Below are 19,550 nucleotides of genomic sequence, written 5' to 3' on the forward strand. Positions count from 1 at the left end.
ATTCTATTAGAGTATTAATAATCAACGTTACACTAGGTCATAAAATACATGTGTAATAAACATAAGCTTGGGTGTTGTTAATATTGTTGAACATTTACACAACTCTGTCCTGACTATTTATTCTCTATGTAATCAGATATCATGAAGTTTTTCAACTGACATTTTACTACTGATGAGAAACAAATTAGGAAGAAGATGAGTGATGGGAAGAAAAGATGAACATGATTAATAGGTGCTTGTTTCATAAAGACTCTAGGGAGACTTTTAAATCCTTCACTGCTACTATATTCTCACCGAGTGAAGAGCCACTGCACGTGCCTTTTAAAGCTTTCAAAGGAGGGCTGAGTAGTTACTCAATCTGTTACTAATGCTGTTACTCCATTTGCATCCTGTTGTGAAATGAGGTACTCTTCATGTATTGGTGCCAAGGTAAATGTCAACTGTATCCATCAAAAATTTTTACAATAGACATCTAAGTTAGAAAAAGAAAATAATGTTTCACTTTGGGTCTAATGTTGCAAATAATCGCTCCTGAAGACTAAAACATCTTTGTTGTTTCACATCCCTTCCCTCCACCCCTCAAGAACTTGCATTTTTTAACTTTTCAAGTGCTTTTGATTAAAAATACCTAATCTACTTTGCTTCACGGGTTTTTTAAAGAATCATTCTTGTTCTCTAAACCAACTTCGTAGAAATATAGAGGAAGTTAAACTTTATACAGTATTTGAATCTTTAAAGGTATGAGCATCCTAAACAGTAACTCACTTCTCATAAAGATCTTGCCATTCCTAACTGTACTTTACTAAGGTAGCTGTTTAATAAAAACATATTTATGCAGATTCTATAGAGCAACTAAAACTGGACCCATAGATGTGGTTAGTAGCACAAAATGTGTATGGCAGTTGGCATTTATTTGCAGCGGTATATAAAATTGTTAATAATCCTGTCAAATCTGTTCATGAATAATTTATTAATCCGATTGCTGGAGTGCAGTGCCTACAGGAACTCTATGTATGCGTGCATGTGTACACACCCCCCATGCAGGAAGGACTCTACTGCCGTATTCCAGAAATGACAAAGAAAAAGTAAAAATAAGCAAGAATCACATAATTAGATGTCTTACAGTCTCATAAAAGGGCAGTGCTGCGAGGTTAAGCTGGTGAGCTAAAAAACAAACAAAACAAACAAAAAACCACAAAAACAAAATCCAGTTGCCTGAGATCGGAGCTCCCCGCAGGATTCGCGCAGAGCGAGGAGCGGGGAGGACGCCGTTTGCGGGAGGCGGAGGCCGGGATCCCGACACCGTCCGCAGTCTCCCCGGGGTCTCTCAGGGAACCGAGCTGGTGACCGTCCGAGGTAAGCGCCGAACCAAGGAGAAAGCGCCGAGCGCGTCCACAAAGCGCCCGAGGCCGCCCTTCTCGCCAAGGCTCGGCAGCTCCCGCGGCCTGCGCTGGACAAGGAAGAGCTGGACGGAAACGGTGGGAGGCCGTAGGCGGCGGTTGGGGGCGCGGGACCCGCGCGCGGGCGCGGAGGCGAGCGGTGAGGCTCCGCAGCCCTCGCCGCCGCCAGCCGCCCCGAGCCGCGTGCGCGCGCGGCCGCATCAGCTGAGCGCGCTGCGCGTGTCACGTGGTGTGCGTGTCGAAGGTCACGGCGCGCTCACAATGGAGCTCTCGGAGTCTGTGCAGAAAGGCTTCCAGATGCTGGCGGATCCCGGCTCCTTCGACTCCAACGCCTTCACGCTTCTCCTCCGGGCGGCATTCCAGAGTCTGCTGGACGCCCAGGCGGACGAGGCCGTGTTAGGTAAGCCGCTCGGCTCGGCTCGGAGCTGGATCCGCCGGGGTGGAGGGGCGCTCGGAGAAGAGGAGCCGACGGAGCGAGAAGGGGAAAGCCCCGGGAAGAGGAAGTCTCCGGGCTTTGCCCTTCGCTCCGGACGGAGTGTTGGGGACGTGGCTCTGCTAGGACTCGGAGCAGATCCTGAGCATTGTTTTGGCCCACTTGGCACCTGCATAGAGCCAACTCCACGTTCCTGGCCCGGTTTCCCTCCCAGTCTCTTTGTTCTTTTGTAAAGCCGGTGTTCAAGTCTTGTTTGTGGCCTAAACATCTAAGGTGTTTAGCCTTGTCTGAGGCTGCGGCTGTTTTGACAGTTGGACTTCATCTGGGGAGCTCCCTGCAATTCAAGCTTCCAGGGCTAGGCTAGGAAAGGTTTAAAAGGATCTGTTTCCGAAGTAATTACTAGGTCAGATAGTGTTGACATTTGCCAACTTAGAGCATACCTCAAGTTGCTGTGATCACTCCAGCGCTCTAGTTCTGCATGTTTTACACAGGTTCTACGCCTAGAACCTTAAACTATGATGCACAATACTTTGTTCCGCCCCAGTTACCAGGATGCGAGTGTCTTTTAAGCGATCCGGTCAATGACTGCGGAGGTGCAGTGTCAGTATGGATTGAAGACATATTTTAAGACAGATCGCTTTTAGATGATTTTCTTAAATATAAATATCCCAACAATTCAAATTTTTGTTTTTTTTTTCTGTAGTTTCATGAACTAAACACTTGTACAAAAGGTATGAAAGTGGAAGTTCTTAAACGAAAATAGTAACCACCACCTGGGTTAATCTCAAAAAAAAAAAAAAAAGATGACTGTCAAACCCTGAAAGTACTAATATAATTTTGAAATTTGTATCTTATATTCTGAACTCATGCCCTACCTTCTACCCCCTTGATGTATGGTTCATGGAGCCAGTTACCCTAAACTCATCATTTTTAGGATGGAAGTTTATTCTAAAATTGACATCATGTAAAATATTTATCTTGTTTTTCCTTTGAATTTACTCCAGTGTTAGAATGACCATTGCATTGTTATATTTTCTTTGGGGGCTATAATATTTTTTAATAGTAAAAATATTAAGGCAAAATAAGTTAATTGAAGCTAGTAATAGTAGAGTTCTTGTTGTGTTCTTTTTATTGTTTTTCACTTGACCTTGTTGCTCATCTCATTTACTTATAATTGACTGTCCTTATAGTTGAATTTTTTAAATCTTGTTAAAGGGTTTTTAAACCCAAATTAAAATATCCTTTTTAGGAACATGACTATAATTTATTATCATAGGCATCACTGGAAGTTAATTTATTTTAGATCATCCAGACTTGAAACATATCGACCCAGTGGTTTTAAAACATTGTCATGCAGCAGCTGCAACTTACATACTAGAGGCAGGAAAGCACCGAGCTGACAAGTCAACTCTAAGGTACAGGATTTATTTAAATATCCATTTATTTTCAAATACTACTTTAATGATTTCAATTTCAGTTTTAAAAATGGAGACAGAACTTTGGCTTTTCTTTTCTTTCTTCTAGCACTTATCTAGAAGACTGTAAATTTGACAGAGAGCGAATAGAACTGTTTTGCACGGAATATCAGGTTACTTAAAATTTTTAATTAACAGTACTATTTTTCTATTACTTTGTTTGTAAAGATCTGTTTTTTTTTTCTTCTTTCTTTCTTTCTTTTTCCTCTCCAGAATAATAAGAATTCCCTAGAAATCCTACTGGGAAGGTAGGTACTGTATAAGGTGTCAAGCTGAGGCACTTTTCACTTGCAGGTATGAATGGAGAGTGTTGGTGTGAAACAAGATCTTCGGGATCTTGACCCAAAGAAAAGGAGCCAAAGGGCATGTCAAACAATTGAAGTTAAGCTAATGTTTTTAAAGATAGTTTATTGAGATGATTTTGAAATGCTCCTTTACCATTCAGAATTTAAAAATAAAGTTTAACAATGGTTTAAATTCAGAATGGATTAAAATGGAGTTGGGGGTGGAAAGTAGAGCCATTCTTAGTAAATAATAAATAACTGAAAAGTTCTTTTGAGAAGACTATGTACAAAGTTATCATTGCATCTTTCAGTATAGGCAGATCGCTCCCTCATATAACGGATGTTTCTTGGCGCTTGGAATATCAGATAAAGGTATAGTTTAAGAAACTTCTCTAGGGGGGATTTAGGGAACTTCTTAAAACCTAGAGTTAAAAGCTGTTACGTGTTTGTTGTGTTATTTTAGACCAATCAACTTCATAGGATGTACAGACCTGCATATTTGGTGACCTTAAGTGTACAGGTATTTATAGATAAGTCTTATCCAGTAATGAAATTTATAATTTTATTGATTTAAATAAACAGCGTTTTTTGTTGCGTGTTTTTTTTCCTGCCCTAGAACACTGATTCCCCATCCTATCCAGAGATTAGTTTTAGTTGCAGCATGGAACAATTACAGGTACAGTATTAGGATCTATAAATATGCCTGTCTTTTTATAAATGTTTACTTGAGAGTTATACTCTTGGAAAGTTCAAAAGAAAATTAACCATTTGTCAGCAGATAATGAAGATTGGTTAAGGATTTAATGTGAAAGGGGCATCAAAAGTAGTATTTTAAGATAGGCTTCACTTGAAATTAAGATGTTATTAATAGAGAATTGGTCTGTATTTGCTGTTCTTGCTGATTAAAATAAACTTCTGTAGTGTTTAGTGTAAATTTCTTCTATTCATGATGAGTTTGATCCAATAAGATAAAGCAAAATTAAGAGCATGGCTTTGAAAATGTCTTTGCTTTCAGAGATTGAATTAAACTGTCAGAACTGGATTTTGAAACTTTTTTAATGACTTTTTATAAAGGGGGAAGTATACATAACATTCTAAAACTGTTTATATTGCCCATTTAAGACTGGGGAAATTCAAAACTACATTTATTAGTGGATATGACAACGAATTTATTTCATAGCTTTTAAAAAATGAAGCTCATTACTGGAAATTTAAGTGAAATTGAATTTTTCAAAGGCATCTTCTGCAGAGTCGTTTTAATGTAACTATGAATCAAACTTTCAACTTTCAGAAAATGTGTATACAGCATAACCTTTGTTATATAACTTGAGAAAATTCAGATGTATCTGGGCGGTTAAGGATCCGGTTAGAAATCATGTTTCAGTGTGAGTGCAAATAACCGATTTGAACATGAGGTATTTCCGAGGAAACGCTTATTTCGCCCGATAGTAGTTTGTCAAAGGTTAAAATCTTGTTGAATTTTAAACTTGTTTGGAAGGTGTGTCCTGATTTATTTTCTTGCATCTTTCTTGAGCTTGGATACTTCTTTCCATGTTTTATCCTAAAAACGTGGTATTGTATACACGTCTTTTAGGACTTGGTGGGGAAACTTAAAGATGCTTCGAAAAGCCTGGAAAGAGCAACTCAGTTGTAACTTGGGGAAGTTAACGATCCGCCCGAGTGCAGAGGAAAACCAGAGACGCCTTGCCTTCAGCTGAACCACCGTTTGTGCGAGCTGGATGTCCTTTTCAGTAGAAAAGAATTTTCCTTTTGAATTTATACCATTCATCAATTTTGACACTTTAAAAACATGTGTGAAAGGGTTAAGAGGGAAAGATACTGCCCAAGTATTTGAATCGTTTAGTAGTAACTGTCCATTTATCCTATTTTGATCTTTTTCAAGTCTTCTGAAAGGAAGTAGACAGTATTACACCCTGAATAAATAAGGTGGTGTTTTCCACAAAGAGTGATGATATTTTGTTTGGATCTGAGTTCGTGTGTTAATTATTACTTGGTGTGAAGCTAGATAGGAGTAGTGTGAACTTTTAACGATAGCCTTTTCTCAGGATTAAAGTTAAACACGGAGGAAACGATGCGATCTCCTGGGTCTGTCGCAGACCCCTGCTTCGGGACTCCGGGGGCCGGCGCGGGAGGCTACCCGGCCCGTTACCTGCGCCCGATGGCTCGCCCACAGCCCGACCGATCCCGGCCCGGCGCGGAGCCCCTGCCCGGAGCCAGCCGTCGCCCGCGCGCGCCCCGCCTCGGCCGCCCGCGGGCGGGGAAGAGGCCGGCGCGGCCGCGGGCTGGCGGGCAGGGGCGGGCGCTGTTGTTTCCGCGAGCCCAACTCGGGCGCAGGTTCCGCGCCGCGGCGCCGGAGCCTGGGCCGCAGCCCGCGGGGCCGGCCGGGGGGCGGCGGCCGGGGGACGTATGCGCCCCGGGAGGAGGCGGGTGGCCGGGAGAAAGAAAGAACGGGGGGCGGGGTGGGCTGCGCGGCGTGCGGGGCCGGAGCGGCGGCCGCGCGGAGCAGGGCGGCGCGTGTGGCGCTGTGGAGAAATGTCTCCGCCGCCGCGGCGCGGGGCGAGGGAGGGGGCCGGGCGCGCGGCGCGGAGGGGAGGGGGCGGCCACGGGCCTGACTACACCGACACTAATTCCCAGGCCGCCCTTAAGGAATGAGGGGAGCACGTGACCCGCTGGGGGGGCGGCGGGGGGAGGGGGCGGGCGGACTCCGAGCCATTTTGGAGCCGGTGTCAGTTTCCACTCTGCCTTCAGCGGTGCATTTTTTTCCACCCTCCCCTCCCCCTCCTCCCCTCCCCCCGCTCGCACGCACACACACGGCGCCCCCCGCCCGCCCGCCTCCCCCACAGCAACTATGAAATAATCGTAGTATGAGAGGCAGAGATCGGGGCGAGACAATGGGGATGTGGGCGCGGGAGCCCCGTTCCGGCTTAGCAGCACCTCCCAGCCCCGCAGAATAAAACCGATCGCGCCCCCTCCGCGCGCGCCCTCCCCCGAGTGCGGAGCGGGAGGAGGCGGCGGCGGCCGAGGAGGAGGAGGAGGAGGCCCCGGAGGAGGAGGCGTTGGAGGTCGAGGCGGAGGCGGAGGAGGAGGCCGAGGCGCCGGAGGAGGCCGAGGCGCCGGAGCAGGAGGAGGCCGGCCGGAGGCGGCATGAGGCGAACGCGGCGGCCGCGGCTGCTCGGGGCCGCGCTGGTTGCCCATTGACAGCGGCGTCTGCAGCTCGCTTCAAGATGGCCGCTTGGCTCGCATTCATTTTCTGCTGAACGACTTTTAACTTTCATTGTCTTTTCCGCCCGCTTCGATCGCCTCGCGCCGGCTGCTCTTTCCGGGTACGTAGGAGGCGAGGCGCCCCCGGGACGGGGCTGGGGGCCGGCGGGGGCCGCGCGGGGCTCGGGGCGGCCGCGGGTGGAAGGGGAGGCCCCCCCGCGCCCCGGCCGCGCCGCCGGGAGGGCGCTGACAGCGTGGGCGCCCGGCCCCGCGCCCCGCGCCGCCCGCCCCGCGCCCGCCGGCCCCGCGCGCCGCCCGCCCCGCGCCCGCGAGCGCGCGCCCGCCGCCGCCCGCCGACTCCCGCGGCGCCGGGACCGACCCGCAGCCCGCGCCGCGCCGCCGCCGCCAGCAGGGCTCGGCGCCGCTCCAGCCGCCGCCGCCCGCTCAGCCCCGGCGCGCCGCGCGCGGCCCCACGTTTTAGTTCCCCGCTCCCCCGGGCGCCCCTCCGCACCCTCGCGACGCACATGGCCCCCGAGAGGAGCACTGGTATTTCCAGCCTCGGCGGCTCTCCCGGCCGCAGCGCCCTTTGTTGAGAGGTAGATTTGGATGAAACGGGGACGGGTTCCTGAAATCGGGAGCTGCTTGGGTCAAGTGGCTTACCTCCTCTCCCGAAGAAAGGGCTCTGGAGGGGCTCCAGCAGCCAGAGAACGCCCCCATTTTATAGGGACGGGTTGCGTGGGGGGCGGCCATCCCGTCAAGGTGGGTGTTAAGCTGGAGAGAGCCCCGACAAAAATGTTATTAACTTAAGTTGGGGGGACACTTGTGTGAGATTGGATGGCTGGTAAGATGGCGGTTCCCAGTTGTTTCCAAGGTCTCCTGCATTTGTGTTTAAAATGCTAAAGTTTTCAAGGTGGTGTGTGTTGGGAGTCTTGGATAAGTGCTCTGAACATCACTTGGGAGGTGCTCCCTGGGAAGTGGGCATTTCAAATTTGGAGCTTTTTGTGGAGTGAAGATGGTGACTGGACGTTAGCTTTGCTGGAGGCTTGCTTTCTCACTACTTCTTTTTCTCCTTTTTCTTTTTTCCCCTTTTGGAGACTGCAACTTTTCTTTCGACTTCTACTAAGGGATGCACTCAGCATCATGACTCCAGTCCACTGTCTTTTACAGGTTTTGCTAAATGTCAGCATAGGTCATTTGGCAAAGGGATGCTTTGGAAGGGAGCACTAAAAGTTAATTGTATATGTTTACGCAGTCACTTGGGCTTGACAGTGATATGGCATGATCTTTTTCCCAGAGATTTACAGTTAATAATTGGAAGTAAACAAGCAGAGAGACTTTGATCATTACCAATTGCAATAAAAGGATTTAGTGGGCTTTAGTGGTCACGGTTCAATATATGAAAGAGAAGCATGTATTAACCCCTTCCCTTAATGTGGGCAAAATTCCGAGCATATTTATCCAAATGCAAGTGTAGGTTGGTGGTGTGTACAACGTTATGAGTAGTTCAACCTATATTTTATAGGAACCTTAACTCCCATGTTCTGGAAACACATTGTAAGCTACACTAAACAGTTGATACTTAAGGATGCAAATTATTGACAGTATATAACAAGTTATGAGACTCTATATGTTAACATTTGAGTTTTAAGTAGACCAATCAGAAATCCCTGGGGTTGATTTTATAAACAAAATTATAATTTTTTAGATTTGAGTTAATTCCATACATCTACCCCAAAGTGTAGTCAGAAGTGTTTGAAATAACCTACTTGTGTGAGTCTTATGCCTAGTAAAAGTATCTTTAAAGCCATATACAAGTCACTGTGTATGCATGTATACACATAAAGCTTTTGTAAGAAAATTAAGCATTTAATTGTACATGATAAATCCATTAATACTCTATCACTAACTTCTTGGATGTATGTTAAGTGTGCAGATAGGCTTTCTCCCCAGGAGTCAAATTAACCCCAACTTTACCCATGCTTATGTTGGGCTGTGAACCCCAACTGGGGCTATGGAGTTCATTTGCATTTCTTAGATTGCAGTAGGCAAGCTGGTGGTTAACATAAGAACTTGCTTCTGTTTTCCTTCATTTTGACATTCCTGGTGTTAGGCCTCCACCTAAAAGCTGACAGCCCCAACTGAGTGTGTTACAATGGCAAGTTTTAACGGTTGAGTATTTTTACCATAATATGTTTGGTGCATTTTTGTTTGCTTAACTGGCAGTTTCTGGGTGGGAACCTGGAAGGTTTTCACTTCTGAGGTGGAAGACATTGTTTCTCAAATCTTATCAAGCACTTCAAACACTTTGGAAGTCTTCATTAGGTTGCCACTACTTTCAAAGGGCATAAAAACATAAAGAACTGATTTTTATATAAGTAACAGTGGTATTTATTAGCATTATAAATGGTCCCAGGATTGTGGCCAAATTCTTCTGAACTGAGCTAGAGGAATTGTGTGAATTAAGACTTAAGATGAATTTGAAAGATTTTTGGTCAAGTACATGTGACTTAAATGCTCAAAGCCAACTGGTAGATAACCCTCCACTGAGGTTTGATTGTTCTCCTTGTTAATACTTGTCTTTGTGTGGTGTTGGTTTTCTGCAAGGTAGAGAAGAAATAAAGGCAGCTATTTTTATTGGAGCCCCTTCATGAACTTCGTGATCGGTGGTTTTTTAGTGCAGTATGCTTTCACAGGCAAACAGAAATATCACCTTGCTATCTTTCTAGGAAAGATCCTATGGTTTCACAAGGAGAATTTTCTTTAAGCACCAAGAAGGCTGTTCTTTAATTTACCAAGTATAATTTGATTTAAATATTGCTACTCTTTAGGGTCATTGCTCTGCCTACAACTCCTCTGTGCCCCGCTTAGATTTATGTTAACATGTTGACAATATTCTCCAAAACAAGTAATCCAGAGATAACTGAGGAGTCACACAAGAAGTTTTCTGGTAGAGGTCACCAGTTGCCACTGTGGTCACTTTCATAAGAGAGGCTTTGTTTTGTTTTACCATTTTCTAGAGGTTAGCTCTTAATTTCAGCCATTGAGCTGTGTTGATTGGTGTTTCCCTTTACTGCATTAATACACCTTAGGAATTAAAACCGCAGGTACATCTTACTGCAAGTTTCAAAAGGTCCTGGATTTCCATTCAAGGAAGATTTGAGAATGTACTTCAGTGAGGTCTGAAAGCTTAGTCTTATATCAGGTTCTGAAATGAATGAAGGAGGGGGGTTGAAGTTTATTTTTTAAGAATACTACACGAAGTAATTGACTTCCCTGACTGTCGGCTGGTGTATTGTTGCTGACAGTTCCCCATTGTGACTTTCCTGTAATAGAGATATCTGTTGGGAATATCATTTTATCGTATGGGAGGTTTTACATTTGTTTTTTTCTCCTGTCGCTGCTCTGGGTTGACAAGCTGTTGATTTAGCGTTGGAAATGGGCTGGTCACATGGTTCTGTACATATTGTCACTATTGTACCGATTAAAGTACTTTTTCTTGCCCCCAGCATAGTTTGTTCAAATAAAACACTAGGCTTTGCCCTCTCCTCCTCTTGTAAAACAGATTTCAGTTTTCAGCCTTTCCAAAACTTTGTATCGCTCATTTAATCTACAGGAGAGCGTCACATTAGAGAAGGAAGTTTTAAAGAGGTTCGGTTCAATAAACATCTCTGCAATTTGAGCCCTGACGGTTTCGGGCTAAGTGCACAGTTGGCAATTCTCAAAAAATCCCTTCGTGAAATTTCTGACCGAGCGATTGCAGACAGGACAGACCGAGAGAGTCGAGATCTGAAACCAGCTCTACGCACCAAGTCGACGTGGAAAGAGGCCCCCGGAGTGTCCGAAATGGCCGGGAGTGCGGTTTGCATTTTCCTTTCGCGGGCGCTGCCGCAGGCTCCGGGGTCCCCGCCGCCCAGGACTTGGTCCCCGATCCCCGCTCCCCAGCGCCGTGGCCTCGTGGGGCTGCCCCGCCCCCCCGGCGTCGCCGCACCCACCCCGCCCCCGCGCCGGCCCCGCCCCCGCGGCGCGCCGCCCCTCCCCCGCCCGCCCGCCCGCCCGCCGCCCCGCACGCCCGCCGAGGCTCGGGGCTCGGGCCGGGCTCCGCGCGGAGTTGCAGCGGTGGCCGGATGCCAAGTGTAAGTGTAAGTTGCTATGGAAACCCCGACCGAGGCGAGTTCCGAATCCGGAGCGAGACGGAGCCCCGGGCGCCGCCGGATCCGCCCCTCGCATCCCGGCCCCCGGGCGTCCGCCGCGCTCAGGCCCCGGCCCAGGCCGACTGGAGGTGCTCCTCCTGCGGCCCCAGCACCCGGCTCCGGAAATGCCAGGGATGCAGGGAGGGCAGAATTGTTTTCCCTGCGCGTCGCGTAAAAACGTGCCAGGTTCTGCTTGCTGGAACCGTCTAAAACAACCGGAACCCCGGATTTTCGCTTGCAGATTCTTGAGGAAGTTTTATAATAAATTCGGAGACCTGGAACAAGCCCTAGTGGTTGGTAAATATCCGCGGGGATTGTGTGGCGTCTGCAGCAGCCTTGGGGCTGCTGGGCTGGAGGACAAATGGAAGAAAGAGACCCTAATACGCTCAGCTCCCAGCCCCCACCCCAGACTTTCTTCTTCCTACAGGAATGATCTGAGAGACCAGAAGTAATGTTAGTTGGATCCTTTTGCATCAGTTTGGTAGAACTGATTCCGATCTGATGAGTAAATTCCTTCTGTAGAAACGTTGGGACAGCCCAGCTGTACAGTGTTAAATGAGTTTTATAAATTCATTGTTTCAGGGTTTGTGATTACTAGATGATCTCCATTCTTGTTCTGTGAATTATGGCCATTATTTCTGTATCTTGCAGGATTTTTTATCAAGCAGAAATGCATCGAACAACGAGAATCAAGATCACTGAGCTAAATCCCCACCTGATGTGTGTGCTTTGTGGAGGGTACTTCATTGATGCCACAACCATAATAGAATGTCTACATTCCTGTAAGTACCGAGCTTTAGCTCTCTTTTGTATCATGCGTATTTCACAGTTCGACCTGGAATTTGAAAACTATTAATGATTCCTGCAATCTGTGGGAATGTTGGTACAAAGTGGTGAAATCATTTTCTTCTCTTGCATTTAATGACTTTTTGTTAATATGTATTGATTGTATTACAAGCATGCAATGTATGTGTTCTCAGGATATGGATTAGCTGATTTAGTTGGGAATGCCTTTCGGCATTTACCATCTTGTTTCTACTAGTTCTGGGTTTCTAACACCAATGCTTTATCCACTCATTTCTAAACATAAAAAAACTTCACATGTTCTACTTCTAGTCTGTAAAACGTGTATTGTTCGTTACCTGGAGACCAGCAAGTATTGTCCTATTTGTGATGTCCAAGTTCACAAAACCAGACCACTACTGAATATAAGGTAGGAAACTGTTTAAATTCCTTGTTTGTAATTATTATTGGAGTTGTATAATTTACTGAAGGCTACCCTCTTTATTTCTTCACAGAAAATTTACTCTTGAATACATAACTAATATGTGTGTGCTTTGTAGCCGTTTAATTTCTTGCCATATTAATGGTGACCAAATTTAGACAAAGTTTAGTAGTATTCAAGTGATTTTAAGATTTTTTTTTCCTAACTGTCCTTTAAAACTGAGTTAGTTCACCTTTTTTGCATTGCTTTATGGACTTCATGACAGGCAAGAATAAATATTTAAAAGGGCTTCCATTCCTCTTTATTTTCTATTCATATTAGCTAATTTAGTAACTTGAAAGGCACACTTCTCTTGACTGAGCAAATGTGAAGAATTTATTAGTGCATATAAAATATTTTTTTACTGATTTAAAAAGTGCTATATACAGAGAACTTTTATTCTCATAGTTTTTATCTTATCAATATAGTTATAGACAGCATCACAATCAAGTAAAATATTATAGCACAGAAAAAGACTATAGAAACTTATGAACATTTTAAATTCTTGCCATCTTAATTCATAGTTTTCTATTTTAATTATTTTTCAGGTCAGATAAAACGCTCCAAGATATTGTATACAAATTAGTTCCAGGGCTTTTCAAAAGTGAGTAACTTGCTTAGAAAATGAATTTAAAGAGATCATTCATTAGTTCTTTGTGTTATGCCAAATGTTTACATCTTTTTTTCCCCATTCAGATGAAATGAAGAGAAGAAGGGATTTTTATGCAGCTCATCCTTCTGCTGATGGTAAACCTTTTAGGGGAGGGAAGACATTTTATTTGGGGGGAGAGCTTATCTAGGAATTAAAATGTATTAAAACTGACTTTACCACTTCCATCCTCTTATATATAAAATTTATTAGGCATCTAATTTTTAAAAATTACATTTCACTATATTGTTATAGCTGCCAATGGCTCTAATGAAGATAGAGGAGAGGTTGCAGATGAAGATAAGAGAATTATAACTGATGATGAGATAATAAGCTTATCCATTGAATTCTTTGACCAGAACAGGTAAAATCTTTAGGCAATCTATTTTATGCTAATGTTTTATTAGATTGTTTCACTAATAAATTTTCTGTTTCTTAGATTGGATCGGAAAGTAAACAAAGACAAAGAGAAATCTAAGGAGGAGGTATGTTTCATGTTACAAAAACATAGAAGAAACATTGTTTGGATTCCAGAATTTACCAGGGATTGTGTTGCCCTTTAGAATATTCGGCTGTTAAATAGAAGAAAATGGTCATGTTTAATGTTTAAGAAAGCTCTACATGTGATATTTAATAATTAGAATTTATTTTATATATGATTGTTAGTCTTAACAAAATATTTTAAGTAGTTCACAGTTAATACTTTGGTATGCTTGAAGCTTATTATATTAGGAATCTGTTCATTTAGTATTTGTAATGATAGTAAACTCAAAGTGTAATTAGTTGAGAGGTTGGTCACCTCCAATTTTGTTTGATACTAGTATCTTTTATATTCAAGCAATCAAATTGAAACTTTCTTCATATCTTAAAGTAACTGAAAAAGTTACTTTTCTAAATGTACTTTCAGGTGAATGATAAAAGATACTTACGATGCCCAGCAGCAATGACTGTGATGCACTTAAGAAAGTTTCTCAGAAGTAAAATGGACATACCTAATACTTTCCAGGTATCTACTTTTATATTCTTCTTGCATTTTATATAGATTTTACAATTTTAATTACATTTTTCACTTTGGATTTTGAACCCAAAAAAGCAATAGGAAAAAAATGTAAAGTTAGTGCTAAAGTTGAAATTTATCTTAAAACATTTGGTATACATTCTCTTTTATGCTATGAAAACAAATCCCTTAACACTCTCTAGAAATAATTTTTTCCTCATTTGAAGTTTCAGAAGTTTGGAGAATATGTTTTTTAAAGCACTTTTGGATTATATTTAAATGACAAAAAATGTAGATTTACCTTTGTTCTTTTGTTACTTAATAAAAATATTTTTCACTAGATTGATGTCATGTATGAGGAGGAACCTTTAAAGGATTATTATACACTAATGGATATTGCCTACATTTATACCTGGAGAAGGGTAAGTAGCATATCTGTTGTTAGATTATGATGGTAAACTATATTTAAAGAATTAAGAGTAATTTTTTTCCTTTTAACTTTGTAGAATGGTCCACTTCCATTGAAATACAGAGTTCGACCTACTTGTAAAAGAATGAAGATCAGTCACCAGAGAGATGGACTGACAAATGCTGGAGAACTGGAAAGTGACTCTGGGAGTGACAAGGCCAACAGCCCAGCAGGAGGTATTCCCTCCACCTCTTCTTGTTTGCCTAGCCCCAGTACTCCAGTGCAGTCTCCTCATCCACAGTTTCCTCACATTTCCAGTACTATGAATGGAACCAGCAACAGCCCCAGCGGTAACCACCAATCTTCTTTTGCCAATAGACCTCGAAAATCATCAGTAAATGGGTCATCAGCAACTTCTTCTGGTTGATACCTGAGACTGTTAAGGAAAAAAATTTTAAACCCCTGATTTATATAGATATCTCCATGCCATTACAGCTTTATAGATGCTAATACATGTGACTATCGTCCAATTTGCTTTCTTTTGTAGTGACATTAAATTTGGCTATAAAAGATGGACTACATGTGATACTCCTATGGACGTTAATTGAAAAGAAAGATTGTTGTTATAAAGAATTGGTTTCTTGGAAAGCAGGCAAGACTTTTTCTCTGTGTTAGGAAAGATGGGAAATGGTTTCTGTAACCATTGTTTGGATTTGGAAATACTCTGCAGTGGACATAAGCATTGGGCCATAGTTTGTTAATCTCAACTAACGCCTACATTACATTCTCCTTGATTGTTCTTGTTATTATGCTGTTTTGTGAACCTGTAGAAAACAAGTGCTTTTTATCTTGAAATTCAACCAACGGAAAGAATATGCATAGAATAATGCATTCTATGTAGCCATGTCACTGTGAATAACAATTTCTTGCATATTTAGCCATTTTGATTCCTGTTTGATTTATACTTCTCTGTTGCTACGCAAAACCGATCAAAGAAAAGTGAACTTCAGTTTTACAATCTGTATGCCTAAAAGCGGGTACTACCGTTTATTTTACTGACTTGTTTAAATGATTCGCTTTTGTAAGAATCAGATGGCATTATGCTTGTTGTACAATGCCATATTGGTATATGACATAACAGGAAACAGTATTGTATGATATATTTATAAATGCTATAAAGAAATATTGTGTTTCATGCATTCAGAAATTATTGTTAAAGTTCTCCCAACTGGTTCGACCTTTGCAAATACCCATAACCTATGTTGAGCCTTGCTTACCAGCAAAGAATATTTTTAATGTGGATATCTAATTCTAAAGTCTGTTCCATTAGAAGCAATTGGCACATCTTTCTATACTTTATATACTTTTCTCCAATAATACAAGTTTACTTTAAAAATTGTTGCAGTAAAGAAAAACCTTTAACTGAGAAATATGGAAACAGCATGTTAATTTTCCATTGGCTATGATGGAATTAATGTTGTATTTTAAAAATGCATATTGATCACTGTAATTCTAAAACAATTTTTTAAATAAACCATCAGGTTGCTAAAAGAAGGCATTTTATCTAAAGTTATTTTAATAGGTGGTATAGTAGTAATTTCAAATTTAAGAGTTGCTTTTACGGTTAACAATGGAATATGCCTTCTCTGCTATGTCTGGAAATAGAAGCTATTTATTATGAGCTTCTACAGGTATTTTTAAATAGAGCAAGCATGTTGAATTTAAAATATGAATAACCCCACCCAACAATTTTCAGTTTGTTTTTTGCTTTGGTCGAACTTGGTGTGTGTTCATCACCCATCAGTTATTTGTGAGGGTGTTTATTCTATATGAATATTGTTTCATGTTTGTATGGGAAAATTGTAGCTAAACATTTCATTGTCCCCAGTCTGCAAAAGAAGCACAATTCTATTGCTTTGTCTTGCTTATAGTCATTAAATCATTACTTTTACATATATTGCTGTTACTTCTGCTTTCTTTAAAGATATAGTAAAGGATGTTTTATGAAGTCACAAGATACATATATTTTTATTTTGACCTAAATTTGTACAGTCCCATTGTAAGTGTTGTTTCTAATTATAGATGTAAAATGAAATTTCATTTGTAATTGGAAAAAATCCAATAAAAAGGATATTCATTTAGAAAATAGCTAAGATCTTTAATAAAAATTTGATATGAAAAGCACAATGTGCAGAAGTTTTGGAAACCCTACAGAGGATTACAACAGGTAAACGTTAAAGAGAATACATTGCTGACTTACAGTGATGTGGCTAAGAAGTACGTGCTTTGTTGTAAAATTGCCTGAAAGCCCATTGAAAGATGTATCTGTTTATTTACAGTCTTTGAAGTAAAAGTTACCAATGTTTGCCAATTTTGGTGAATTTAACTCATTTTCTAGGCTTAAGTTTTTCATGATGTTTAAGACAAAGAAAAGTTAATGGAAGTGTCAAGTGATATTTTTACCTTGGATGATCATTTGTATAAAGAATGAAAAAATATTTTTAAAAGGCTAAAAACTTTAAATGCTAGTGGACTGTCATTTGACTTACATAAAACCAAGTTATCAACATGGAATTCAAACTTTACGTCTCAATCTCTTTATGATGGATTTATTTTTGAAATTGCTTATTAATCAGATACTGCAGTTATGGCTTACTTAGCACTAACCATACGTGAAAATGTTTCCATTTATTTGAAAAATGATTTTTTTCTCCTACTCAATTAGAAAATGGCATAAGCTTAAAAGCATATTTCAGCCAAAATTTTTTCTATTAATGAAAGAAAGATTATAATGTTTTGTATTCTTAAATAAGCAGCTATTACAGTTTGACAATTAAGATTAAAAACCTTTGCTAAATTACCATGTTAGAAATTTTCAACCTTATGAAAACCCATATCAAAAGCTTTTAACTTTGTAACTTTTAGTAGTCAAAGCAGGGTACAGGAAAAGTCAGCTTTAAGTTTGACTTTTGCTTCTGAAAATATTCTAGAACACAAAGTTAGTGCTAACAAAATATTTCAGAGAAAATGCCTAAATTGATTTTACAGATTTTTAGCTTAAATGAAAAAAGAAAAATGAGGCTGGTTGCTGTTGTGTAAATAGTGATCTATCTTGCTTTACACATGCATACCATCTTACAAGTACTTTTTGCTTTTAAAATTGCCGGCCGTTAATTGCACTACATTGAAAAAACAACTGCCCTTCAGTTGTCTTAACCTGCCAACCATATTGCTATTTCCATATCCATACGTGATAATATTTGGACCTCTGGAGGGAACATGCAACAGGCAGAGTAAGCTGGTAGGAACTTTCCTTCATCCTTTCCTCTTTTCCGAATATTTTGAAGGTGCAGTTAATTTGTGAAGTCTTGTTAAACTCATTGTATAGGCCTATTAAGGTTTTGTTATGAAAACAATAGGAACTTAAATACCCATGTGAAATGCGCCTTGCATTGACCAACACGAAAGGAAGACGTTTGGTATTTTAAAATAGTTTATTTTATGGTATCTTTGGAGGGGATAGGATTTACTTTTAGAAACAATCTACATGTGGAATCCAGTCTCTTAAAATCCTGGGGTGAAGCAATTGTTAATTTTTCCATTTCTCTTTGTATTTTAAAGGTTTGATAAATGTTTTAGATCTTTTTCTTCCTAATACACGAGGAATGATAGTTGGAAATTCTGGTTTAGTTTAGTACTTAGTTGGAATGGAGGCCCCATAAGATTTTTAAAATACTTTGGCTGTTTTCCCCACACAGTCTTCATTGCATTTTATCCAAAACAAAAAGGTCTTGATCAAATTATATGAAAAACGACTAGACATCATTTTAGATCTGTGCTGCATCTACAGTATACTAATTAAAACCTTTCAAAAACCGTCTATGCCTTTAAGACACTATTGATGCAAAGATCACTGAACCCAGCTCCAACTTAAAGCTCTTGAGATACATCATTTCACTTGAGGATGTTTCTTCATGTACAAAATGAACACTAACACAGGTGATAATTTCTAAGGTTGCTCTAAAAAAAAATAGACTCCTCAAAAAAAAAAAAAAAAAAAAAAAAAAAAAGCCCTTGAACTAAATTAGGAGCACAGACTTCAGAGCGACGAGACGAGTTCTTTACAAGGAATAGAAGGAGATATCCATATATTCCAGCCTTGCAGCGAATCAGATTTGCAAATACCCACCGCGAAGACCTTGAGCCAGCCGATCTCCCTGCAAATCTCAAGATCGCCCAGTTTTGATTATGAAAGTCTCCGAAAATGTTTACACAGTTGAGTGTTTCCTGTTTCCGCAGTTAATTTTTTTTAACGTTTTTTTCTTCTTTTGGTTCTTGAAACGGATTTCCTTTATTTGCACCAGTTTCTTTTTCTTAGTGTGCAATTTCTAGAGGTCTCACATGAAGAACTTCACTATCAACTCTGTCTTCATCAAGTCGACGACATCAGAAGTCATGTCATATTTATCACTGGAAAGTCTCCTCTGTAGGACTCTTGTGAGAAGTGTTCTGGAGAAGTTCAAGTGGAAAACTCATTCGGAAGTCGCTTTAGCCCTCCAAATAAATAGTAAGCGCTCAATAAAAACTTCCAACAAAGGAGTTAGAACTACTCTCATTCTTCTGCCCCTAGCCTTTAAAAATGTCCCTTCCGAGACTATCCGAAGTCACTTTCATAAATAGCAGGTGTTGTTCCCTACATTTCAGTAAAATGCTATTTCTTGCTCTGATTGTCGGGTCATCATGGAATGCAAACTACACCGTGGACGTGACTTCCACGTTGGTGCAGATTTGGAGATGTCCAACTCTCTGTCCTAAATTAGCCAGAACTCAAGTTGAGGCAAGAGACTTGGGAGGCTGCAGACCCAGGTGATAGGGAAGCGCGTCGGAAAGTGGGATGCCAGGAATAGGATGGTGGCCGAGACCGACACCGAGGTTAGTGCAGGTGGAGAAGTAGGTCCAGGAGCCCAAGTGACAGGTCCGGAGTCCTCAGGAGCGGAAGATCTTCCAACTAAGCCGGAGAGCGGGGCGCACCGCACGGCGTGGAGCATAAAGCCCGGGCGAGGGTGATTAGGGTTGGAAACTCCACTGCTTTCCAAAAAACAGGTTTATTAGGTTCTAGTGCCCGGTGGAAAGGGCACAGTACACCGGCCTGGGGGAAATCACCTGACTTCTCCTTTGGTAAAGGCCCCCCTTACCAGCGCTGCCTCTCTGGTAAGGGGGGCCTTTA

General features: G+C 41.7%; 3 protein-coding genes across 30 annotated transcripts in view; 2 read left to right on the top strand and 1 right to left on the bottom strand.

The window, feature by feature from the left end:
- Positions 1–2,317, bottom strand: part of EBLN1 (endogenous Bornavirus like nucleoprotein 1) — a 108,276-nt gene extending 105,959 nt beyond the window's left edge. For 7 of the 16 annotated variants that reach the window (XR_008510326.1, XR_008510322.2, XR_008510320.2 and 4 more), the window contains exons 1-2: positions 1,124–1,576; positions 295–472 (exon numbers count right to left, since the gene is read on the bottom strand). The gene's annotated coding sequence lies outside the window, so the exon portion shown is untranslated. Of the gene's footprint in view, positions 1–294; positions 473–1,123; positions 1,600–2,273 lie in introns of those variants that run through there. The other 9 variants (XR_008510323.2, XR_008510328.2, XR_008510319.2 and 6 more) reach the window with 5 other exon arrangements.
- Positions 1,580–5,556, top strand: COMMD3 (COMM domain containing 3). The gene is made up of 8 exons (XM_009245172.4): positions 1,580–1,800; positions 3,137–3,248; positions 3,358–3,421; positions 3,522–3,556; positions 3,904–3,964; positions 4,056–4,112; positions 4,209–4,268; positions 5,187–5,556. Exons 1-8 carry the CDS (start codon positions 1,662–1,664, stop codon positions 5,244–5,246), a joined length of 588 nt encoding a protein of 195 aa, XP_009243447.1. The 5' UTR covers positions 1,580–1,661; the 3' UTR covers positions 5,247–5,556.
- A 1,244-nt stretch (positions 5,557–6,800) lies between these two features.
- On the top strand, positions 6,801–18,916 carry BMI1 (BMI1 proto-oncogene, polycomb ring finger). 13 transcript variants are annotated; one of them, XM_054521603.2, is made up of 12 exons: positions 10,854–10,953; positions 11,246–11,301; positions 11,656–11,786; positions 12,121–12,217; positions 12,817–12,872; positions 12,965–13,015; positions 13,173–13,281; positions 13,357–13,402; positions 13,825–13,923; positions 14,256–14,336; positions 14,421–14,559; positions 14,642–16,469. In XM_054521603.2, exons 3-12 carry the CDS (start codon positions 11,675–11,677, stop codon positions 14,647–14,649), a joined length of 798 nt encoding a protein of 265 aa, XP_054377578.1. In that variant the 5' UTR covers positions 10,854–10,953; positions 11,246–11,301; positions 11,656–11,674; the 3' UTR covers positions 14,650–16,469.
- Positions 18,917–19,550: the final 634 nt, after the last annotated feature.

Source organism: Pongo abelii, chromosome 8 (assembly GCF_028885655.2).
Source record: "Pongo abelii isolate AG06213 chromosome 8, NHGRI_mPonAbe1-v2.0_pri, whole genome shotgun sequence".
Classification (NCBI taxonomy): domain Eukaryota; kingdom Metazoa; phylum Chordata; class Mammalia; order Primates; family Hominidae; genus Pongo; species Pongo abelii.

What these genes read in the sequence shown, in the direction of transcription:
- COMMD3 (XM_009245172.4), top strand. Translation starts at nt 1,662, where the DNA reads ATGGAGCTCTCGGAGTCTGTGCAGAAAGGCTTCCAGATGCTGGCGGAT. An exon ending in GCTTGGAATATCAGATAAAG is followed by an intron (nt 3,965 to 4,055) that starts GTATAGTTTAAG and finishes GTGTTATTTTAG; the next exon opens with ACCAATCAACTTCATAGGAT. An exon ending in TGGTGACCTTAAGTGTACAG is followed by an intron (nt 4,113 to 4,208) that starts GTATTTATAGAT and finishes TTCCTGCCCTAG; the next exon opens with AACACTGATTCCCCATCCTA.
- BMI1 (XM_054521596.2), top strand. Translation starts at nt 11,675, where the DNA reads ATGCATCGAACAACGAGAATCAAGATCACTGAGCTAAATCCCCACCTG. An exon ending in AGTTCCAGGGCTTTTCAAAA is followed by an intron (nt 12,873 to 12,964) that starts GTGAGTAACTTG and finishes TTCCCCATTCAG; the next exon opens with ATGAAATGAAGAGAAGAAGG. An exon ending in AAGAGAAATCTAAGGAGGAG is followed by an intron (nt 13,403 to 13,824) that starts GTATGTTTCATG and finishes ATGTACTTTCAG; the next exon opens with GTGAATGATAAAAGATACTT.